This window comes from Lates calcarifer, linkage group LG10 (assembly GCF_001640805.2).
Source record: "Lates calcarifer isolate ASB-BC8 linkage group LG10, TLL_Latcal_v3, whole genome shotgun sequence".
NCBI lineage: Eukaryota > Metazoa > Chordata > Actinopteri > Centropomidae > Lates > Lates calcarifer.
Genome location: NC_066842.1, coordinates 2,701,326 through 2,726,825, shown reverse-complemented (window position 1 = coordinate 2,726,825; position 25,500 = coordinate 2,701,326). Strand labels below are relative to the sequence as shown.

Sequence of the window (25,500 nt, the reverse complement as noted above, 5' to 3'; positions counted from 1 at the left end):
CGTCACTTCCTTGTTTGGCTGCCGCTCGTCACCCCGCCCACAGCGGTGATCATTGTGTCAGGTACGCAAACACGGTCCGGTTTTACGAGCTAAACTCCCCCCACGTCCGGATTTATTATTGGAGCAGAGGAAGCGGCGTGGTCTGGAACGGGTCTGAGAGGAGCCTAGACCGGTTCGGAGCGGACCTGACCCGGTTTTTGGAGCGGGTTTGGAGTGAAGGAGGCAAAGTTTGTTCCGGCTTCGGTTCACGGTGAGACATTCCTCCTCTGTCCTCTGTCTTCTCCTTCCTTCCTACCCTCTTTACCTCGGTCTCCTGAGGGTGCCCAGCCAGGTGGGTCCAACCGGGACCACGCGGGCCAGCCGGGGTTCTACAAAACTCGTTGAGGTCCGCAGGTAAACGGCAGCTGATTGGCTGTCAGCAGCACAGGTGACAGGATGTCTGCAGGTCTTTAAAGGTGTTACAAAGACAGTTTCCTAAGTGTTTAAGATGTAAAAGTCAGTTAACTTCACAGACATGGCTGGATTAACTTCCTGGGGGCAAATATTTGTTGTTGCCCCCCCTGTCAACGCCCCCTATGGTCCCCAGGTACCCAGGCTACGTCCACATAAACATGTTTTCCATCACATCTAACATAAAGTAACATAACTCTGTAGTTGATGGATGGTTCTGACTCCATGTTCCTCTCGTCTCTGGCTGCACAGAATTAATCTGGGACCAATCAGACGCCTCCCTGATGATAATGTGTGATGGATAAGAGATTAATCCGGCCTCGGTCAGTAGGCTGTAAATCTCTGTCAGTCAGTTTAAAATCAGTCTGTCTGTCAGTAAACTGTCCGTCAGTCAGACGGTGTTGTGCAGGTAAAGAGTGACACTTTAATCATTACAGGCCGTCAGACCAGTCTGACACAGCGGTGGACGAAGAACTTCACTCATTTAAAGTTCAAAGTTCAAATGCAACGGTGTAAAAATACTCCACATGGAAAAGCAGTGAACTATTACAGCCAGATGTAACTAAAGTATTAAAAGTAACTTCACAGTATCAGATTGTTAATACTGATGCATCAGTTCTTCAGCAGCGTGTTAATGCTGCAGGTGGAGCTGGTTTTAACTACTTTATATTATAAAAACAAAGTAAGTGTTTCAACCTGTTTTAATTCAATAAACCTGTTTAAAAAGAGGGCTGAGCGATAAAACAACATCACAGTATAACATGATGATAGAGATATACATTGTCTGAGTCAGGTTTTACATTAGTTTGGTCACATTTTATAATTATAACTGTTTTCCGACCTCAGGTTTGTTAAATATTCTGCTGTTTGTCGCGTTCTGACTTTAAAGAAAAATCTAAAACCAGAATAATCAACCATCTGGTTTCTTCAGCTTTTGCTCAGGAGATAAAATTCAGCCTTTAAACTGTGACATTTATCGTCATGTGTGATTGCATCTTTGGCCACACCCGACTCAAAACTGATTGTGTCTTGAAGCAAGAAGTATGAGGCGTGTTGTTCTGCTACGAGTAAGAAGAAGAAAACTCAATATCAGAAAATATTGATGGATTATTTCACACGTTTTAAGAAAAAAGGGTTAAGAATCAAATAATTTACTTAGTAAGAAGTAGGTGTTTGCTCATAATAAATGCAATAAGGGCAAATAAGTACTATACAACCTGTAGGGTACTGTCTTTGTAGTCTTATTATTTATATTTTTAAGTTATTATTTACAGCTGCTGCTCTTTTTATCCTCTACTTTCTATTTATTATTATTTTTTCTAAGTAGAAGCTGGTGTTGTCTCTGTACAGTTGACATGTTACTCAGTGTATTTACAATAAAAATATTCACTTTATCATATGTTTTGCATGTAAAATGTACAATATTTGTCCCTGAAGTTTGGTGCAGTAGAAGTATAAAGTAGCTGGAAATTAAAATACTTGAGTAAATGTCCACAGATACTTTCTACCTCTGGTCTATCTCTTAGTCCGACTTGTTCAGACAGTGCTGAAGTCGTGCAGATACGGATTCATTTTTTTGTCTTAGAAGCAGTCGGACCAGTCAGACTGAACACACCTTCACCTTCAGTTGTCTTCACCTGCAGTGTCAAAACATCAGGGCTGCAGCTGAGGACAGCTGTTGGTCTGAGGTTTCAGACGTCCCTCAGAGACCTCTGAGACTTTTCCGGTCCTCATTCCAGTCTGGACACATCAGGGGATCAAACAGGAAGACAAAGAACCATTAAGCAGCAGATGATGAAACATTTCCTCCTCCCTGAACAAACAGTGTGATGAGGCCTGGTCGGCTGCTTCAGCTGTTTGTACGAGTCTTTATGTGACGGGGCTGAGGTGTCCTGACTCTCCCTGCACAAATAAAGCTTGTGATCACCTGGTGTTGACGGAGTCGTCTCTCACGAGGTTTAAACTGTTGAATTATCTCACACGATGTAGATGAACAGCAGAAGTTTGATTCAGTTCTTCTGAAACCAACATGAAAACACTTGTCAGAATTTTTCTAGGGAACTTAAAGGTTTGTGATCTGATTCATGGTCCACAGAGGATCAATAATCAGAGCTGTGTGTGTCCGTTTGTGTAACTGAAGATCAAACAAGACTACATCCATGCTAGCAGCTCTGTGAAGCTTTGAGCTGAGTGCTAACGTGTACAATGACAATGCTAACATGCTGATGCTAAACGGGGGGCACACTAAAAGATATTTGAGCTGATTTCCCTCCCGATCAATGTCAGCACAGGTCTGATTATCTGATGGTTCTAAAGATGATCTCATCAGATTCTCCTGTGGTGTGAGGTGGTTTCAGACTGATTTTACAATCAGGAAGCAGCTGACTGATGATGGAAACACAACAAACGAGACGCTGTCGTCCACTATGTTTGTTTACTCTAAAGTCTCAGTTTATTAAAAACATTATCGATCAGTTATTGGATGTTTTCTGGACTATTTCTCAGTGTTTCTGTTTCCTTTGTCCTCTCCTCTTCCAGTCTCTTGTCTCTCGAGTTGTCGGCCATGTTCAGGTGAGAACCCGGCTCCGCGGCGCCCACCATGCTGAAGCGTCTGGACAGGATCCGGTTCCGGGGCCAGAGACGGGACGAGTTCCTGGATCTGGCCGAGTCACCCAACACGTCCGACACAGAATGCACCGAGGAGGTCCTGATCAAACCTCGCTTCGCCTCCAGAGAGTCGGAGGAGCTGAGGGAGGTGGAGGGAGAGCAGCAGAGTGACGCTCAGGTACGAGAACACACCTGTTTAATCTGCGACGGAGAATCGACCATCGTTTCTCATCAGCTCTGGTCGTGTTTTACCAAACAGCTTCATAACAATAATAATACAAACCTTCAGAAAACAAGGCAGGGATCTGTGCATGTTTTTACAGACAAATCTAATGATGCCCATTCTCTGCTATTCAAATTTAGCGTCAACAAATTATTCCAGAAGCTCCTGTGTTCTGCTCGGTAAAATTACTGGTTTTGTCAATGGAGTCTGGTGAGCACGATAAAATGCCAGTTTCTGGATAAACAAAGAGGATTTTTCTCTTTACTAAAAAGGTAGGAATTCTATCCATAATGTTGTCCGACACCTGTAATAACAATCTGAGCCTGTCGGTGGCAAAAACAAACACATTGATGGACGCACTTTGACACGGACAGTTTCCCAGTTTGATTATATTGCAGCAGCAACCAATCATTTACACTCTAAAACATGGGAAAATGAGGTTGGAAAGGTTAAAAAATCCCAGATTTAATTAACTAAATGTTTATAGTAACATAGAGCATAAACTGAGGAGGACCCAGGATTGAACCCTGTGGCACCCCACAAGGAACAAAACCATCACCCTGCTTCAGTTCAATTCAGATTGGTTTCATGCAACTGATTTCATGTCACTGTTTTGTTTATATTTTGTCTGGTTACTTCATATTTCTGTGTTTGTCTTTCAGGCTGGTCCAGGGTTTTCTGCAGCTCTCCAAGACGACTCGAGGACAGATCTGAACGAGGTCAAAGGTCACCTAGAAATCGCCTTGTTAGAGAAACACTTCTTACGTGAGTACAACACTCTGTGTGGGGTTTCTTTGTTTCCATAAAGCTTCAAATAAATAACACTAAAGTCTATAAGAGGTCATAATGTGAAATCTGTGAATTCAGTTTTCTCAGTGAGATTTTATTACCCACAATTCAACGCTCAACGACTGTTGCAAAGGTTAAGAATTCACTTTCAGATTCAAAAATATAAATAAAAAAAAAGTAGTGTCCCTTTAATTTTTGATGGGAGTGCTCCTGTTGATTGGCTGCTTGTTCTTCTTACAGCAGTTTTAGAGTCAGACACCCAACAGCACAACAGCATGCTGGGTAATCCGTCAATATCTGCCTGTCTGATTTATGTAACACACAAACACACACAGCTATTAATAACCCTGCTGACCTCGTCTGACACAAACACACAGAGGCGAAAAAGGACAATAGAAGTATTTAGAGTAATTAAATGAAAATCCTAATTTAATGTCTTAATATCACTGATTGATTATTGTTTGAGGTTATAGAACAGGCAGCATTTATAAATTTTAGCACACTGGCAAATCTGAAGGCGTTCATAAATCAAACTATATGTTTACAGATTGTGACAGGTGTACAGACAGACAAATAAAATCCATCACTGATGCCAAGTCTGCAGGTTCGGTTTCAGGGTGGCAATAAACAAATAAATATATTCAGCTGAACCTTCCAACAAGCTACATATAGCCTGAGAGGCAAAACCCAGGGAAGAAAAAGCTCCAAAGACCAGACTTGCAGCCCTTATTAAGCTCGGTAATAACTGGAAGAGATTTAGATAAAAGTATGAACGTTTTTATATTTCAGAGGAGGAGCTGAGTAAACTCAAAGAGGAGTCCAACGTGGATTCACTGAGACAGGAGCTGGAGAAGGAGCGCTGCAGACGCATCGAGCTGGAGCAGAAGATCAACGACGTCTTGAGATCCAAGTAGTTATTTAAAATAAAAGCACTTTATTTAATGAGCTGGTTTGAGGCAGACACAGCTGCTCTTTATCTGGACTGATTGTTTCTGTCTGCTGGAAACTTTACAGACTTGAAGACTCACCTTCTCAGACGCCTAAAGCCCCACCCCCTCCAGCACCTGCAGGCAGCAGTACAGGTGAGCTGCACAAACTCACTCATTTTTAAATAGAAGTTCTTCCTCACAGACCTCAGTATATAAACCTGGATTAATGTGGTAAAACTGTTTTCTCTCCTGAAGACAAACAGAGGGAAACTCTGTCCAACAGCTTCCTGAAATGGCTTTACGAACGTTTCGGCGTTTATATCGAAGACTTCCGCTTCCAGCCAGAGGAGAAGACGGTGGAGACGGAGGAGCCGCTGAGTGCCAAGAGGTTATTCATACAGTTACTTTAAGTAACTAAACATGTAACTTATTGTTGGTTTTTGTTGTGTTAAAGCTGCATTTATCTAAAATCTAAAGATTAAACCAGTTTCCGCTCCACAGGTTGACTGAAAACATGAGACGCCTCAGTGAGTATTTCTATATTTTTTCCTGTATTGGTTTTTTTCCTTACAGAGAAGAAGTAGTGCTAATAAAGCAGACAACTGATCTCTCATATCATTACTGTTAACATTTACGTTAAAGGATAAACTGGTATTTTTTAACTACTTCTTCTCTGTTCAAAGCCACCAGACTCCATTGACAAAAACAGTAATTTTACCGAGCAGAACACAGGAGCTGCTGGAATACTGCTGCCTCCATCTGTTAGTTTGTTTGTGTTATTGTGTGGTACTTTTACTTATGTAAAGAAACTGAACATTTCTCCCACCATTGAAAGTCACACAATAACACAAACAAACTAGTGTATCAAAGCAGCAGCTCCTGTGTTCTGCTCGGTAAAATTCACGTTTTTGTCAATGGAGTCTGGTAGGTCCAGGTTCAAAAATCCAGGACTTATCCTTTTATCCTTTAAATTTGGGATTTATGAAGCTCATACTTGGCTGATGTTTCCCGTCATGATAAATCCTCTGTCTGTGATTGGTCAGTTGATCTGTTGTCATGTTTCCAGAGCGAGGATTCAGACCTGTGACGAACTTCATGAGGAACCTCTCCGCCTTATCCAGCTGGTACTCCGTCTACACGTCGGCCATCGCCTTCATTGTGAGTCCACGCACAACATCCTCTCATTAACTGTCCATACACACACAGCCTCAATAATTCACTTTGTGTTTAAATTCAGGTCTACATGTACGCAGCGTGGAACGGCTGGGTCATCCCCATGTTCCTGTTCCTCGCCATCCTTCGCCTGTCCTTGAATTACCTCATCGCCAGGTCAGCCATCGGACACATGAAGCCTGATGATGAGTCTCAGTTTGGATATACATGTAGATTTGTTTAGAATGTGAAATAATCTCATATGTACCTGTGTTTTCCCATGATGCACTGCTTTCAGAGGCTGGAGGATCCAGTGGAGCATCGTACCTGAAGTGTCTGAACCCGTGGTGAGAAATCTCTCTTTACACCTGCACAGATTTTACCTTAAAACTGGCTGATATCGTACCTGGACAGGTGAACAGGAGAATCTGAGGGCTAAACAGCTCCACCTGCTGGAGAAGCTACATCATTACATGCATTAGAAACTGGAGGAATTATGTTTAGGGTCCAGGATGGAGTCCAGGTGATTTACAGGTGTACGTTGACGTTTACAGCTCTGCCTCCTCTTGTTTTTTTTCAGGAGCCTCCTAAAGAAGACCTGACGGTGTCGGAGAAGTTCCAGCTGGTTCTGGACGTCGCTCAGAAAGCACAGGTGAAGCTCTATGTTATTTGTTTTTGCTGTACCCCTGCACAACACAAGTCTTGGTCAAAATCACTTGCATCTCAATCTTCAGACCAGACTTTGTGTTTTGTCCTCACAGAATCTGTTTGGGAAGATGGCCAACATCCTGGAGAAGATAAAAAAGTGAGTTTGGCTGTACACACTTCGATCCAGATCAGACGCTGTCAATCCAAATATTTAATAATGTGTTTCTTTGTGCAGTTTGTTCATGTGGGTTCAGCCAGAGTTGACTCAGAAGCTGTACGTTGGTCTGTGGTTCGCCTTCATCTCCTCCTGCGTTCTGCCGTACAAACTGCTGGGATTCATCATAGGTACATTTTATTTCTACACTCTTTCCAGTTTATTAGGTACACGTACGTTACTAAAGCCTGATCAGAGTCTTCCTCCTCCTCTTCAGCTGTGTACGCAGGAATAAAGTTCTTCATCATCGACTTCATCTTTAAGAGTTGTCCCAAGCTGAGGCAGCGCTTCGACACCCCCTACATCATCTGGACCAATTTACCCACCGACCTGCAGCTGAAGGAGCGTAGCAACACCACCCTGAGCCGACGGGTCAGTAAAAATAAATATCTCAACAACTTGCCATGAAATTTTGTTCAGGTGTTCGCGTTCCTCAGAGGATCCTCTGACCTTTCCTGCAGTGCCACCATGAGGTTCACATCTCTGGTTTTAAGTGAAATGTTGAAACAGTTATCAGATGGATTTCCATCAAATTTGGTTCATACGTTCATGTTCCCCATCTCTCTCTCACTTCTCTCTTATTTCCTGTCATCTGTCTAGTCAGCTGTCTAAGCCAAACTAGAAGAAAATCTGATCAAGTTTAGTGTAAATATTCATTAAAAAACATTTAATTTTTATGTTCTCAGCTGAGCTAATCATCTAAGCTTAAATATAAAGTTACAATTCTAAAATAAAAACCAAATAACTTTTTTTCTTGGACTTGACTTTGACTCTTCTTTGACTCTTCTTTGGTGACTTGGACATGGACCCTCAAACTCAGATAAATGGGGACTTGACTTAAGCTCTTCTTTGGGGACTCAGACTTGGACTTGGACTCAGGTAACTCAAGACATGACTCAAACTCAACTTGGACTCTTCTTTGGTGACTGAGACTTGGACTCAGGTCACCAAGGACTCGAGACTCACCTCGGGACTTGAGGTTTAGTGACTTGAATGTGACACTACCTCAGACTCATTGTCAGATTGAGAAGAAACATCTGAGACCTGCAGAGGAAACAGTCACAGGAAACACAAGTCCACCACTGGTTCCTGCTAGTTCCTCCTAGTCTCTGGTCTCAGGTCTCAGGTATCAGGTCTGTCTGGTTTCAGTTCTCTGAGTTGTTGTGTTTTTCTCTCTCAGCTGTCTGAGTGTGAACAGGTAGGATGCTGCTGTGTGTGTTGTGTATTTACAGTCAGTGTAGAGTGTGTACTGTAGTTAAGAGATGTAGAGTCGTCAGAGCTGATCAGATACCGAGTAAAACCAATCAGCTGCTGATCAATAGTCATCATGATAGTTTGTGTGTTTGCTCAAAGTGTTCTAGAGTGAGAAACCCCAACAAATGTTTATGCTCAGTCCTGATGCCAAAGACCAGGTAAGATAGGATATCCTGAATCAAGCTATTGTCCTCTTCTTCTTTGACCAGTTTTTCAGGCCAGTGGCCAGTTTAAATATGGAGTTCAGTGTCTTACCCAAGGACACTTTGGCCCATATACAGGAACCGCCAACCCTGCGATAATTGGACAACCCACTGTACCATCTGATGACATGAAATCAATGACCCAACTCCTTTACTGAGTTGTTGTTGATTAGTTACAGTATAAAATAACCTTGTGCAGTCAGGTACTGGACAGTTAAAAGTCTCTCCTTTGAGCTGGATTTGAACTAGCAGCCTAAGAATGCTTGGTATTTCCACGACTCCACTACCTCCGTTCTACTAACTGGGCCAAGAAATGTCCAGTACAACCATGGTTAGGCCGAGTTAATTGTCTTACACAGAATTATGGAAGATTATCAAACAGTTTTCAATGGTTTTCACACCAATTGTGAAATTACTGGGAGTTTTATCGTCCATATATTCAAATGACCCCATGACCGTTCTTTTGGCAACATGTTCAGGACAAACCCCTTCAATTTTCAGGTTTGTATCAGAAGTTTTTGCGATCTTTTTTTTTGTTTTTTTACAGAGCTCTTCTTGTGACATTGAAGGAAAATAATAAATTGTGTGGCCAAGAGTTAATAACATGTGGGAACAAGGTCATTAAGTCTTTCTCGCAAGAAAATTATTATTAGTCAGTTGTTTTTTTACTTACTGGCAGCAGTATCATTAGTAGCTGCTAACACGGACAATTTCAACTTGATTTAATTTTATTTTAGCGTTGGAATGAATTAAAGTGACATACTTCAAGAGACTTTTCATGGCCACTCAATACTTTTTTTTCCTTCACATGTCCTCCAAATTCTTGTACAAATTTGGTGGTTTTTACCCTGAATGTTTAGGTTGGTTCCTTCCTCTAGTGTAGTGCCACCTTCAGGACAAACCTGAACACTGCAGCCTCTAGCAGGACTTCAGGCAGTCACATTTTAACATCAACTTTGATCCAACCTGTGAAACAGCTGTGAACACACCTGGTCAGGTGAGCTGCTTCCACCTCGACACCTCACCTGCTGCTGTTTTGCTAATTTCCCGTCCCCGTCTTCCTGTTTAGGCTACTGTGGCGGGAGGTCGAGGCAGCCTCACTGCTGCAGCTCCCATGGGTGTCAACCGGGACGAGGACGGAGGGCGATACTACAGCACCAAGAGAGGAGCGTTTCACGAAGTCTTCAACCTTCCGGAGAGTGAGCGTCCCCTGCCAGGTGAGGGAGGAACTGCAGGGTGCGGACTGATTGAAGTTATCTGGAATAACATCCTCATTGTGTTGTTGTTTTCAGTGTGTGAGAACGGATGGCGCTGCTGCCTCATCAACAGAGACAGGAAGACACCGACAGACTACATCCGCAACGGAGTCCTCTACGTCACTGAGAAGTATGTACTTTTACTTTTTGGTGGTATTTTTACTTCAGTAAAGGTTCTGAATACTTGCTCCATCACTGAAAGTCAAACAATAACACAAACTAACATCTGTGTGAACAAGGGAGGTTTAACTGAGTCTCCTCTGTCTCCTCAGTCATCTGTGTTTCGAGAGCTCCAGCTCCAGGTCCGGATCCTCCAAGAGGAACAAAGTCATCAAACTGCTCGACATCAAAGAAATCCAGAAGGTAAGCAGAGTCTGCTTCATACAATATATACTGCATATTCCATTTGACTTGTTACTGCTGTTTCTATCATTGCTCATTTACTCAGCAGTAGGTTAATTACTGCTTGGTTACTATTTATAATCGTGTTTTATAGATAGCTAGTCTTATAGTTTGACAAGTACGCAGCAAAACTGTACCAGTGCAGATCCATAACATCAGCGCAACTTGGTTTAATTCCTCTAAAACTCACGATTCTCTGTTCTAATTTAATTTTTCCAAGTCTCTGCAGTATAAAAATACGTACAGCCTTCAGTCCTCTCTGTTCTGCTGTTAAATGTCTGACTGTGACTGTGTTTAAATTCTGCTACAAAACATAAGATATTTAATAAACATAATATTAGATTATTTTTTGATCTAAACATATGAAACAAGTGAGATGATGTACTGTTCTGATGCTGGATTTTTAGTTATTAGCGCTGTTACATATGCAATTTTCTCACTTGTGGAAATTCGGGTTTCCCTTCAGTAACTTTAACCTGTCTTTTGTCACAGTTGACTGAAGCTGAATCATGCAAATAAAGATTATTAGAATTAAACTTTTCCCTTTCTGTCCCCCACAGTACAAAGTTTTGTCAGTGCTGCCTGGATCTGGGATGGGCATCTCCATAGCGACGCCATCCACCCAAAAGGTAAGAGCTCGGTGTGATGAGGCGCTCTGATCCGATCTGACGTTAAAGTTTGTTCACGCGTCCGTTTAGTGAAAATAAACACCAACACATATAAATACATAGTGATACAATAGAAATGTTCCCTCTGTTCTGTCACAGCCGATGGTGTTCGGTGCGATGATGCACAGAGACGAAGCCTTCGATGCCATATCCACTCAGTACAACAAGATCCTGGCCATGGCCACAGCCGCCAGCCCAGAGACATAGTAACACCTTCACAAGATGGCCGCCTTCACACAAACGCTGGATCTGTTTCACCCTTTATTCACCGGTGACGTTTTTCTTCAGCTTGAGCTGCTTGTCTGCTTTTATACGATTCGGGTTAGCGTGACAATTCAGAGACCTTACATTAGTGACTGATATTAAATAAGCTGATTCCAGCCAATCACTGATTTCGTTTCAGAATCAGCCAAACCAGCATCAATCACTGTTGTTAAGCAGTTTTACATAAAGCTCCTGCAAAAGAGACCTGAGCTGAGTTTTAATTTCCAGGAAGTTCTCAAATATAAATTGCTTGCACAGACGAATAAAGATTGAAATAACCTGTGTCATACATGTAATCTTCATAGTTAGCACTCACTGAAAACACGTTCTCTGTTTAACACTGATACTTCTAATTAACTTATTATTTTTCGTTGCTTCTACTAAAATCACTTCCTGTTTCACATTAAAAGCCTCTCAGCAGCTCAAAGAGTACAATCCCTCCTTTACTTGCTTTGGCTTTTAATGTGAAAAAAATACCTGCAAGGTAACTAACTATTTCTTTTTGTTCACACAGGAACAATCAGTCGTTTACAATCTTTAATATAAGTGCTACATCTGGCTGCAGGTTGTGTCTTTTCAGTTTTTCCATTGAGGTACATTACACTTTAAAGTTTACTACACAATGAGCCTTGTGCAAGAACCAGTCGTACGAATGGATTTGATCTTAAGCAGCAAAATACAAACGATTTAGAAGAATTTGTGGCATTCATACTTAGAATTTACTCATAGGTAGGAATAAAGTTCGTCATAGTGGCTTAATCTGAATTAATTTAGAGCTCAATGTCTATGACAAACGAAATGCAAAATTAATAGTCTGCCCACTATGTCATCGTCATCACGGCTGCTAGTATACTGAGAGTTTTTTTTAGATTTTTGGATTTTTATCAGACAGATTTTTCGCATATTAGCCAAGGATCACTTTTTTAGCATCTAATGCTGCCTTCAAATGAAATTTGCAATCTGGTAAACATGGTGAGCATGACCCCATTTGAAGGCAGCATATTTTAGCCTGGGTGGTTAGTGCATTAGTGCTTAAATTATTACTTGATTTTCTGTTCATTTTCATGTTCAGTTTTGGGCAGTTGTTTTTACAGTGTTATTAGCATATACCATAAACATGTTTAAACCTCATTAATTTACATCAGTGTCTTCAGGGAATTGTAAAAACTTTATTAAATGACTCTGTATTGTACTTAACAGCTAAGCCTTATAGTCAATTACAGTGATTTTTCTTTTTAATGTGGTGGTAAGAGACTTACTATGTATTATGTATTCTATATGAATGTTTTACAACTATTTACTGTGCAACACTTAATGTAAACCACAAATTTAATCTCAGCTTTTAACTTCTGTCTTAGCTAAAGGCTAATACGTTAAACCTAATGAAACATACAATCAGTTTGTTTAGCTTACTCTTTAGCCTCAGGTCTGAGTTTATTTCACAATCAGTAAGCTAAGGAGCTGAAGCTAAAAAAAAAAAACAAACAAGCAAAAAAATTACAAACAAACTGACTTTTTTGTTTCACCTTTAGCTTTTCCCATAGCTCAAAGCTAAAGGCTAAAGCTAAACAATTATAAATTACAGCGCCCTGAAAAGTATTTTCTTTGTCTTTCATCTTTCAGGTTTTTTTTTTTTTTGTTTCATAGCCAATAAGCTAAGAGGCTTAAAAAATTGAAGAAATTGAATTTTTTTTCTGATGTTTAGATTTTTTTGTTTGAACAGTAGCTTATTTTCTCAGCTCAATGCGTGTTCACTAAAGCTAAACAATTTAAAACAACACAATGATCTGAAATGGTTCTTTTTTCTAATGACAGGTCAGTAATTTTTAGCTTTCTTTCATAATCAATAAGCCAAAGCTGGAATATTGACTTTTCTGTTCTATTTAGCTCTTGTTTTAAATGTAGCTTTTTCCTCAACCACAGTGCTAATCAGATAAGCTAAGAGAGCTAAAACAACACAATGAAATACCAGAAGTATGAATATTAGCTGGAGCCAGCAGGTGTCATAGATTTAAAACACACACTTCTTCATACAAATAACTACTTGTTGCTCACACATTGTTATCAATCTGATCTAGATGATGCACTTTAAAACCTAAAATTTGATTTTGGACCAAAACAAAAATATACAATTCTTAACACACTTCTGATTTTCCTTTGACATGCTCTAAACGTGTATTTTTGGTTAATTTGATGGCACAAATTATTTGTTTGTATCTCCATGAAATCTGCCTGGCTCAATGAGGAAACATATTTTTTCGCAGACTGACAAAGTGTTAGCTAGCCAGTTTAAGTGCTTTAGTGTAAACGTGAAAATAATGTTTCTGTTCCTGCCAATCACTGCCAGTCTTTAACTGTGGTTTTCTGTCCCTCAGAGGAACACATTCTACTGTCACACCAGCATTTATCACTTTTAATTAAAATCGGATTCACCCCATTTCAATTAGACTCCACTTTAATGCGCTAGTAATTTTTTAAGCTAGTCAATTAATCATTTGGGCAACAAAACATCAGGGAATATTTCCTTGTGTTGTTGGTGATAGCATCAAATATCTTGTTTTATCTGACAAACAGGCCAAAACCTAAAGATATGCAGTTCACTTTAATGTAGGTAATGGAAATTTGCACATTTGAGAACCTGGAACCATCAAACATTTGATATTTTTGCTTGAAAAATGATGGATTTTCAAAATAGTTGCAGAATATTTTTCTGCAGATTGACTAAACACTAGATGTAGTATGATGTAGCAGATGTAATTTCAATTAAATCCTTACAATCTTATCATCTTTCGACCAAAAGCTGTCCTGTTAGCTCAACCAAATTTATTACGAAACTAAAGTATTTTTTTCTCCAATATAAAAAATCAGCTCATGAAACATTCACATAAAGAAAGCATTTTTTGTTTTAATTTAAAAAAGTCCACATAATGATAATCTCACTCTGTCAGTTTTTGGTGTGATCAGGGCAAAGCTCTTTCATTGCCAAATATTTTGTAGTTTTAATTCTGTCTTGTTAAAATGTTTTTACACGCTTCATTTTTGCAATATTGACACCAGTCGTTAACGCCATGTTGCCTCACTCAGAGTTTTTGTTTCATGCGTCTTTGTTAAAACTCTTAATCCTCCTGAGTTTGTTTGTGGTTTCATTTTTACGTCAGTGGCGAGTCTGTTTGGTTTTTTTTTTTTCCTGGATGTAAGGATTTTTATAAAATGGTGTCATTGTACCAATAGGTGTAAAGTTTTTAAATGAAATGATTTTCGTTGTTTAAATGTGATGTACATTTTTTTTAATTTAAGTAAAATCAAATGTTTAACACTGACGCTGTCTGTTGTTGTTGTTGTTGTTATTTTGGTGCATTACCTGCTCCAGCCTGTTGGTGTCACCACTGGAGGTTTGTCTTTTTTGATTAACGTCAAATTAAGCACAAATCAAACTTAAACCACCTTATTCCTCAGTTAAAGGATTTAATGTTATTACTATACAATATTTTTGTTTGACCCAAACATAAACACACTTATTTACATTCGTTTTCTGTTCTGTAAGTTCAACATCTGTTAATTATTCTTGTGAAATGCTGACAAACATCTCTCATAACTGCTGTGGTTTATTTATGGGAAGTTCAGAGTTTGTTTCTGTCGTCATGTTTTACGGTCTTCAGTATCAGCAGGGACAAATTTATTATCATAGATGGTAACAAAAGACGTTATTTTTCTGGTTTTAGTGACCTGCTTTTTCTCTCTAGTTTTATACAAGACATATTCATCAGTCAGCACTAAACAACATGAATGATTAACGCAAAATTAACCAGCTTTTTTCACAGACTTTCCCTTTTGCAGTTTCAAAGAGTCGCTCTACTGTTAAGGAACAAGAGAAAGAGGAAGGTAAAAGACAGAAGTTTCAAAATACATCTGATTTTACTGAGCATAAATCAATATATAAAATAGTCTCAGTATCTTTATCAGGTTACACTTGATTACTTATAATGTATGAAGTATTTACATAAAGAATAAAAGCTTTGAAAGGTTCAGTTTACTTTAAATCTGAACACACAAGTCATAATTACTTTGCATTTTATAATCTTTCCATAAGGTGTGTTCAGTCCTGGTCCAGTTTCAGTCACAACTGATAAGAGGACTCACAGCTGATAAATCATCAGATTTTATTACAGGTGGTTCCCGTTAGTCTTTTGGCTGCTCTCACAGATCAGAGGTCATTAGTTCATCATCATCATCATCTGAGTCCTCCGCCTGATCCCCCATCTTCAGCCCGAGCCCACTGTCCAGATCCGCATCAGCAAATCCAACCTTTGGAGTTTTTGAATGCCGGTTGTTGTCCTCGTCTTCCTCCTCGTCCTCGCTGTCGTCCTCTCTGCTGTCCGGGATGATGACCACCTCCTCCTTGGCGTTGGGGTCGATGTCCTCCTTGAACCAGACCGACTTGTACCCCTCCTCCACGCGCCTCTCCTTGGTCAGGATGGGTTTCACCTCCTTCTCGCTGTCGGCCTTGTCCGACGAGCCCGCCTCGCTGGTGTTGTCGGGCAGGAGGGCGTGGAGAGGAACAGAAGACTTTGCAATGGATTCTTGGAGGGAGACATCCTCCACCACTTTTCGTGGCTCTCTGAAGGCCATTGCACTTCTGCCATCTTGGCCGCCGGAGCCCACGCTTCCTCCATCTTCATCATTGTGGAAGGCCTCGTTGGTATACTGGATGCCCTCCTTAGGACCGCCTGAACCTTGACCCAGCTGTGGACGGACGATACAATCAAAGAGTAAGTAAAACAGCCTTAGAAGGAGTCAGAGTTTATCTTCATGACTCTGGCTAACTTTAAAATATTCTTTGAACTCACAGAGCTCCGAAACACGTTGGCTTCGTAGATCTTCCTCCAGTCAGCTTTCCCCCTCTGCATGCGATGGACGAGCACCCCGAATGACCACCAGGCACACGAGCAGCAGGGCGCCCAGGGTCGCACCGAGCACCGCCATGTCCACCACACTGAAGTCGCCCGATGGTACGACCACTGCAAGAAGGAAGGTCAGTACATGAAGGCATCAGAGAGTGGGGGAGGGGGAGAGAGCAAGAGAGAGCGAGCAGAAGTAAATCAATATCTGGTGATCAATGTTAGTGTTGATGTGATGGTCACAAATAAATCACTGTAGGGAGAAAACAAATGGCACAACAAAGCACTGCTCTGTGATTGGTCAGTTTGAATGTCAACAAGAAACCTTTTCTGGTCAAAGTGGGCGGCTCTTAAAGAACACTGAACTACTTTTATTTCGATTTTAAAGTATTTTATATGACGAAAGAGAAGAAGCTGCTGCGAGAAACGTGTGACCACCTGGGGGCGCTGTGGAGACGCTGCCTTCGCTGGTCGTAGTGGGGTTGGTGGTGGTGGGCAGGATTTCCTCAGTGGTCTTGATGTCGGTGGTGGATTCCACCATGGAGGTTGTGGCCGTAATGTCTGTAGTGCTCAGAGGCAAACTGGTGGAGGTGAGACCTGGGAGGAGAGCACACCTTGAAGCTTAATGGTTCCATGCTAGGCCCTCGTTTTCTCCCAGTCTTTAACGCACATTTTAGCTTAAAGCGTTTATGTTGCAGCAATAAAGTGATGCAGGAATGAGTCCTAAAACTAGGAAGTAGGTTAGCATTTAGCTTTCCTGGTTCCCTCGTCACAAAGTCAGTGTGTTTTTGGTTAAATGTCTGAAATAAGGTCTGTGGTTTTAACACAAGGTCAAGATATTTTCACGTTTCATGACATAAAAAACTTCTACGTGTCTTAAAAAAGGCGGTTGCTAACGAGTGTCTAAATGAGACTACAGAGGTTGTCGGGGACGTTAACATGAAAACCCATCTACTCACCAGTCCACCTTTACAGCCTCGTTGTGTTTCTACTCACGCTCTTTCAAACTCTCACTAACTTTCTAAGAAGAAAGGCTTTTGTAGAAGAGCTCAGAGCTAAATGAAATGACCAGTTGGAAGCTTAGTGGTGGTGACGCTGACGTCATGTGATCGCGGTGTACTTGGTTTATCTTTTGTTGGTCACAGAGTTTTTCTGTAATAATCCAAAACCCAAAACCCAAAATTGAAAAAATCCTATTGGCTTTTTGTCGAGGGAACAAGGGTGATGCTAACTTCAGGGCTGGCCTACAAAAATACATCATCCCTACACCACTCTATAGCTACTGAAGTTATCATGCTAACTAGCTAACCACGGCCTGCCCCATCTTAGGTAGTCCAGAAACGGAACAGTAAACGCAACACAAGCTGAAGCTCTTGGCAAGCAACTATTATCACCACCACCCGCTCCTGGAAAGAAACCATGTTCGGCAGCGAAGAAGAGAAACGACAGAAATAGAAGCAAAACAAGCGTTGACGTTGGCGTTGCTTTCCATGATTTGAAACAGCTCTTAAAAACGTATCAGGAACTTAATTTGTGCCATTATCTTCCATGAGTTTATCACATTTTTCTTTTAGTTTAAGTTCAGTTTGTTCTGGTTTAGTCAAGCTCATGAAAGTGCTGCCAGACTGCGTGAAAAGGTCTTTGTCCATGTCTAAATGAACTCTGTTGAGGTTTGTGTTGACATCCAAGCAGACCAACCACAGAAAACATAACTCAGTGTCGATAAAATTCATATAAATGTTCTTGGGTTCCTTGAAAACTTGGCCAATTGTAAACTTGAAATTGATCAAAACTAAATAGCATCAGTGGATCTTTTAGTCTGGAGAGCTCACAAGCTAATTAGCACAATTAGCCGTAGATGAAACCCTCTCTGAAGGTTTGGGTCCTACCTGATGTCACCTCCACCGAGAGCTGAGCTGTAGCTGTTTCGTCATTAGTTGTGTCTATTGCCACCACCTGGATGCGCGAAGATGAAGTCAAGTGCTTAATAAGAAAATAAACCTTTCAATAAGTCCACTTTAACTTTTATTAGATTTGTAAACTCGCCTGCAGAGATAATGTGCCCTCAGGGAGATCCTTCATCATGAATAAGTAGCCGTCAATGATGGAGAAATCACTGCTCCCGCTGACGGAGTAGGTGATGTGGGGATTTAAACCCTGTTTGAACAGAAAGTCTTCTTCAGTCATCAAACACACAGAACTGGTACATTAAATATACAATGTGACAGCAGCTAACCATGTTCAGGTCATGTGAAGCTGCGTTAGCCAGCGCATTTAGCTGAAGAGGTTTTAGAGAAGTTAAGTGACATTTCAGCTGCTCTTACTCTCAGTTTGACCTCCAGATAAAGTGTTTTTTGTTTGTTTACAGCCTTTCTGATCAACTGAGTGTTTCTTGGCACATCAGTGTGTTCCCAGATCTCAGCTATTAACTTGGTGAGTACTGTGTTATTATCATTATTGTAAAAACAAGATACAAGGTTTTATAAACTTTTAACAGCAACTGGGATGTCTCAAGTAAAGTTTCTGTCCAAATGCGGCTAAAGTCTAAATCATTACAGAAGACAATGGCGCAACAAGTCAAATCTCAAATGAGCAAAGCTGATGTGGAAAATGTGATAAACTCTTGTTGGTTTCATATAACTTAAACAAAATGGATGTTTTCAACTGCTCCAATAATTCGTCTCATGATTTATAAGTCTGTTTCCGTTGCACTTGGCCATATTATTACTTTTACAGATACATCAGTGTTTCCACCTCAGCCAAGTATAAAAACATTTTGTTGTATTTCAACTCTTTTTTTTAAGTGCAAATGGAAAACTTTGACCAAATTATAGAGGTGTACAGAGTCTGGAGTCAGTGTTTTACCCCGGTGGCAGTGTAGTCGTCGTCTGTAGCGAGGATCCTCAGTGGCTTGTCCTCGTTCGTCGGGTCCATAGCCATGGAGCCCATTGAGGTGATGACGCCTTCGTACCGAGGCTTCTGAAACTGTGGAGGATGGAGGCTCTTCACCTGAACACTGATGGTGACGGTGGTGGTGGCGAACTGAAAGCTGTTCACCTTCTGGGCGGCCTAGGAGAGAAAAACAAAACTTCTGAGGTACTTGTACTTGTACTGGAGTATTTCTGTTTTGTGCCACTTTATACATTTCAGAGGGAAATATACCAATTCTGTAAAAACAATTTACTCTTGAAGATTAAAGCTGTGTTTTGGCTTGTGACCCCTTCAGATGTCTACAAATTGTACTTTCACCAAAGGGTGATTTCCCCCGGTAAACTTTGGTGGTGGTTTCATTAAAGTAACTGTAACTGCATCAGAATCTCTCCCATTAATCATCTCATGACCCCTCAGATTTATCTTGCGACCCTTTGAATGAGGGTCCAGATTTGCAGTTGAAAATAACTGACTGCAAAAAATTATGTCTTTTAAATACATTGTTTGTAGCACTGAAATGAGTAGATGGTTAATTGATTAGTGGATTGCCAGAAATTAAACTGTTTAAAGTTAAACTGCCCAGAAGTCATTGGTGTGAGTTTCTTAAATACAAATTTTTGCTGAACATTTTTAGATTTTTGACTGTTAGTTGGGCATTTTATACAAACAATTAATCAGTTAGTCTAGAAAATAATTACAGGTTGATCAGTAATGGAAAGAATTTGTGAGGTGCTGCCCTATTTGAACACACAATGCTTGAATGCATTGACTAAAAGCATTTGAAAGTTAGTTTTTACCAGCACTGTCAGACTGATTGTCCCCAACACGTCGGCCACTTTCAGCATGGTGATGTTCCCCTGTGTTCGCGTTGATATCAAACAGACGATCCTCGTTTCCTAAAGCACACACAGACTGAGCTGCTTCTACCTGCCAGTTATCAACAACTCAGATGTGAAAAACAAACCACTTGTTGTTTGGTACAGTCTGAGCTGCTTACCACTCAGAAAGGAGTATGTTATCTCCCCATTTATCCCAGAGTCTCCATCAATGGCGTAAAGTGGTCCTGGTTTCAGTGGTAACGCTCCGGCCTGCAGAGGAGAAAACACGTCACTTCATTTTAATACAGTGGGAGAAAGTGGAGATACATCATCCATCTGCAGTCATTGGTTTAGACGTGGTTGACCACAGGACAGTCCAGTAGAAGCATATAGTCAGGGGAGCTCTTTGATATGGTTCAGTATCTGCCCTGGACTTTGTAGATACGCACCTCTTGCTCATTTAAGTTGACCCTGCCGGTGTAGCCATCGTTCTGGCAGATCAAAGCCCCCCCCACCTCGTGCTTGGTGCAGGGCTGGAACCACGGTGGCCTGTTGTCCCCGTCTAAGATGGTGACCATGATGGTGGTGGTGGAGGTGAACCTGACATCTGTTGCTGTCAGTGGTGCATCCTGAAAAAAAGGTACAGATATGGTCAGAGGTCTGAGAAACTATGTGAAACAAAGTACTCTGACTTTTCAACTCCAATTTTAGTGTTCATCTAGGAACCATTCACTCACAATAAGAAGCTGATTGAGAAAGTATGTACTCAGGGTCTTTGAGGTCCACCAGAATGCTGCACAGCTATTCCCCAAGTACCCACACTTCAATCCACAGATGTTTTGAGACTGTTACATTAAAATCAAACCCTGCGACGCAGAGCCGTTTCTTGCTATACACGGACGATGCAAATGCATAGGTGCCCACAAGCCACTAGGGGGCCCCAAAGCTGAATGTTCATCCTCATCTGAGGAGAATTAAAATGACCTTTCTTTATCCTTTATATGCTTAAAATGAACGTGGGATATAAGAACAAAATAAGCCGCAATGATAAGGTGTGGCTAATGTTTTTGTGGCATAATTAAGTCAAAATCGTTGGACTCTGTCGCGCAGTGAGTGACGTCCGCCGACAGGTACGATGGGATTGACAGGTACCGATGATTGCCGGTAGTGAGGATGTGGATGGGAAGCGGCGTTATGGCATCAAAAGAAGTTATCTTAGCGGGGCAGAAAATGTAAGAAGAAGAAAACGGAGGAAAAAAGACAGCCAAAAGATAAAGGTAAGGCATTTGTTTGTGATGTGACGTCGAGTTTTTAGCAAGTTTGTTATTGGTCCTGCTAGCTAGCTCAGCTAGCCTCGGAGAAATGCTAGTTAGCTGGCTAAGAATTGTACGCTCATAAACCTGCTTTAGTGTTTGCTTCATGAAAGTTGGCTAAAATAATATTAACATGTCACATGTGGATGGACTGTGCTGGGACTGACTGACTGAAATGAGTGACTGACCCGTTTTGTCAGATTATGGCGGTTGTTGTTGTTGTTGTTGTTGTGGTTGTGGTGGTGGTGGTGCAGATGTCTGCTATGTCATCGTCCAGTGGAAGATGTTTCTCAGATATTTGCCACTTAACGTTACTTTAGCATTACTTATGATTAATTTGTTTAGTGTTTTTATAAGCCTTTAATTAGAAGTGTGCTAAAGCTTTATAAATAACGCTAGTTATTTATTAAGAGACTAATACATATTACGCCTGTTGTTGATTATTTTGGACTATTGTGGCAGTGGATTATTGCTAACTCAACTGAGTTAGTCGCAGTCTCCCTCTTTGCCACATATATTAGAATATTTATTGTGACAATACAGTTTGCTAATTTGAATCTGAGGTTTTAATATGAGAGGTTATCATGACTGTGGCCTGTTTTGCTCGGGAACTGTAATAGACTGTGGCATGTTTGTGGATCATCTATGGGATTAGGAATCTCTCCATCGTAGTTTTGCAAACTAGGGGCCCCCAAACAGCATATTGCAGACGGCCCTCACAAAGATAGAAAAGGCCCTGATTGAGAGTGATGAAAGAAATCAGTCTTTAGAACCAACAGAACAAGCAGTACTCACCTGAACGGTCAGCACCAGTTGGACATTTTTGACTTTATCATAGTCTAGAGGCTTATCAACGAGGACATCAGGGACAGTAGATGACCTAAGTTTGAAGTCGGTCTGCAGAAATCAAACAGGACAATAGAAACTGTTAAGAACTGCATCTTGAGCTAGCAGTGTCCCCCTACTTCCAGTCTTTGTGCTAAACTAAGCTAAACATATCCTATAAACTAATATCCATGATCTCATTTGACCCTGGAGAAAACAAAATACAAGAGGATTTATCTAAATGTTAGACCTAATGAGAAATGAAAAAAAACATGAGGTCTTACAGATTCAGATGTCAATGTGTAGAAGAGCTGACTGTGTAGGTCTACGTCTGTGGCCTTGAAGTTTCCCACGACTGAACCTACAGGAGACATCTGGAACAAAAACATATGTTTCTTCTGTTAGGTGAAATACAGATAAAAAAAAATACAATACAATAAGATTTTTAAAAGCGTTCATTTAGCTTGAACTGACCAAATAACAGAAAAAACACTAACTAAAATGGTGGTTAGTTAATTGTATTTGTCAGGGTCTTACCTCATTGATACTGACGCGGTAGGGGTTCTCGGCAAAGACTGGAGGGTTATCATTCACATTGGTAAGAACTACAACAATAGCGATGTTCAACTGGAAACAAAGAGACACAGTCCTTGTTTGAATAATTCATTTTACCGATGATTTTACCTTACTGTTCATTACATTTTTAAAATAATATTAAGTGTTAAGAATATGAAATAAATCAAAGACACAGGATTCTGATGTCCATTTTTTAAGCTGCAACAAAAACCAGACTCTGAAATAATGTCACATGATCCAGGAAAGAGAAATCCTGACGCACACCAGAATAACCTCCTTCAAAAACCCCTCAAGCATCTCTAGAACCTCCCCTAAGCACCTGGAGAACTTCCTCAAGAACATGAAAACCTGTATGAGAAGATAAGCCCACCTCCCTAAGAACCATTTCAAACAGCCTTTACAAATTCCTGGAGAACCTCAAAAAGAACTTATACAACCTTTCCAAGCAAACTTACAACTTCTTCGGGAACCGGTACAACCTCCTCAAGTTCTTGGAGGACCTTCATAAGCATCCTTTACCATGTCTTCTGAAGATAACCCATAAACTCTCCTGAGGCACATGGAGAACCTTAACAAGAGCTTGTACAACCTTGGTGGAGGACTTTCTTAAGCACAACCTCTTCTCAACCTCAAACCTGTATCTGTAATCTCCTCATGCACCTGGACGACCATTTAATAAAAGGCTTTACACATTCCTCAAGCACCTGTACAACCTCTCTGTGCAACATCCTCTCAAGAACTTCTATAGCCTCCTCAGTCCTCATCCTGTAAAACCTCGGAAGGAACTGCTTCCAAGACTTGCCAACATCCCAGAAGCTGTACAAATTCTTATACACCCTTTAAAACCTCCTCAAGCCCCTAGAGAACCTTGTGAACCTCAAACATTTCAAGACAAAACCTCATTCAGTTATTTTTATCAGTGTGAACACATTACAGAGTGAAACACCGTAGTAGTATATGAAGTCTTACATTGGATCCTGCTGATCCTGCTGCAGGTTTGCAGGTGATCCTTGCCACAAAGTTTTTATTAATCTGCAAAAAACAAAAAAACAATCAAAACAGGTTTTATAAACTGAAACATGGGTTTGGATCTGGTTGGTGCCATTAGTGATGACCTACAGTACCTCATAGTCAAACACACGTGCAGCTTCCAGATTGTTTCCTTCGAGCCTGAACGGGTTGTCAGAGCCATCAGTGGGAGGATTGAGGACAAGGGTCACCCCTGGTTGGACAGTGATTGTTGCTACAACAGCACCCACTGTGTTGTTTTCTGGAATCTGCACAGATGGAGGAGCCAGAGCAGACTGTCGGGAAAGAAAGAACAATCAAAGATAAGGATAAAAATTTCGAAAATCTAATCCAGAGTAGTCCAAAATAATCAACAACAGGCGTAATATTTATTAGTCACTTAATAAATAACTAGAGGAGATTTATTTAGATTTTTAAACCGTTGCCTGCCCAGACATTTTCTGACATTCTTTACTACATATAAGTAACAGGAAGAACTAGTGAGTATTTTATTGCTCCCTGATTCACACAGCAAAATTACACAGGTAATCACAGGCTGTATTAAATGTTATCAGGTTATTTGAGTTGTAAGGTCAGTACAGATGGTGCAACTAAACAAAATGGTGAAGTAACTAGTTATCAGTTAGTGTTGACAGTCAGCTGCTGCAGTAAGCTGAGTGTTCTCTCTACAGGTGAGGTGGTAACACTTTAAGCCTCCACCATTTTGCATTTATAAGTAAACATGGAGTAAAATGTTTATAACTCACCATACTGTAGCTGTAAACACATATAAGGACATTTTAAAGTCTTTATTACTTTGCAATACTTCCCAACAATAATATTTACTATCCACCGCCTGCCCAGTGTTTGAGCATTTTGAAACTGACAAAATAAATCCATAGATTAACTGATAAATAATCATAATTTGCTTTTCTGAATTGAACGTCAGAGATTATAATAACTGTCTCCACCCCTCGTCTCTCCCGACTCCACGCACACACTTTCCATTGAGCTGTTTCGATGTCGAACTACTTGCTTTTTCGTTCACCTGAGCTCTTCCTGTGCTTTAATTCCACATTTATGATATTTATCTGCATTTACTCATCGTGACTAGTTAGAACTGGTTGGTTTTTACCACATAGGCCTGTTAGCAGACGCTTATTGAGCCCATTACTTTCTGTCAAGTGACACCAACAATCAGACAAAACAAGCCGAGGCAGCACTGTTCAGTACTCACTGTTCGTGACCACGGTGGACGTCTGAAGCAGGATCAGAAGTAGAAAGCTGAGAGACATCCTCACAGTGAAGTGCGGATGATCCCCGTCCATGTCTCCGTCCGTCCGTCCTGTCTGAACTGATCCTCTGATCCGTCTATGTTCTCTGCTTATCTGCTCGGCTTTATGGCTGCGGTGGACTTTTCCCTGTCATAAAAACATAACAAACACGTCTATTTGCTGGGAAGTCATATATGAGCTTTTTTTTTTTTTTTTGCAAGGAATTGTTTTAACTTAATCAAGAATCTCTTAACTAGAGACATATCATGATTACATGTTTACACAATACAATTAAAATGGAAACAATTAATTATAGGATTAATTAAATTTAGTATCGTCTATAGTCTTCATATAATCATGTGTCCTGATTTGCATTTATGGTTGACAACAACGACCGAACAAACATAACACAAATACACTCACAGAGCACGTTATCGTTAGGAACACCTGTACACCTGTGTATTCATGCAACTAAAATCCTGCAGATACAGGATCAGGAGCTTCAGTTAATGTTCACATCAAGCATCAGAATGAGGAAAAAATATCTCAGTGACTTTGATCGTGACATGGTTGTTGTGCCAGACAAAGATAGTGCAGAGACTGTAACTCAGATAACCACCATCTACAGCTGTGGAGAGCAGAGAAGCATCTAAGAATCCACAACACATCCAGCCTCCAGATGGACTACAACAGCTGAAGACCAAAAATCTGAAGTTGCAGTGGGCACAGACTCAAAACTGGACAATTGAAGACTGGAAAAACATGGCCTGGTCTGATGAATCTGGATTTCTTCTGAGA

General features: G+C 40.7%; 2 protein-coding genes across 2 annotated transcripts; one reads left to right on the top strand and one right to left on the bottom strand.

Annotated features, from left to right (window-relative positions):
- The first annotated feature begins 36 nt into the window (after positions 1-36).
- On the top strand, positions 37-14,379 carry LOC108893768 (GRAM domain-containing protein 4). Its single transcript, XM_018692100.2, has 19 exons — positions 37-250; positions 2,989-3,235; positions 3,943-4,045; positions 4,859-4,979; positions 5,084-5,151; positions 5,254-5,386; positions 5,500-5,525; positions 6,065-6,156; positions 6,236-6,327; positions 6,449-6,497; positions 6,731-6,802; positions 6,912-6,955; positions 7,034-7,143; positions 7,230-7,384; positions 9,539-9,686; positions 9,762-9,855; positions 9,998-10,088; positions 10,688-10,756; positions 10,895-14,379. The coding sequence occupies exons 2-19, from the start codon at positions 3,050-3,052 to the stop codon at positions 11,000-11,002; spliced, it is 1,761 nt and encodes a 586-aa protein (XP_018547616.1). The 5' UTR covers positions 37-250; positions 2,989-3,049; the 3' UTR covers positions 11,003-14,379.
- Positions 12,055-24,756, bottom strand: cdhr5b (cadherin-related family member 5b). Its single transcript, XM_051073280.1, is given in 17 exon segments — positions 12,055-15,802; positions 15,907-15,984; positions 15,986-16,070; positions 16,359-16,554; positions 17,847-17,913; positions 18,004-18,114; positions 18,823-19,026; positions 19,686-19,745; positions 19,747-19,784; positions 19,886-19,976; positions 20,156-20,335; positions 21,815-21,916; positions 22,129-22,218; positions 22,382-22,471; positions 23,390-23,452; positions 23,545-23,724; positions 24,730-24,756. Coding segments are annotated over 17 exon segments (2,208 nt in total). The 3' UTR covers positions 12,055-15,256.
- Between the last annotated feature and the right edge of the window lie 744 nt (positions 24,757-25,500).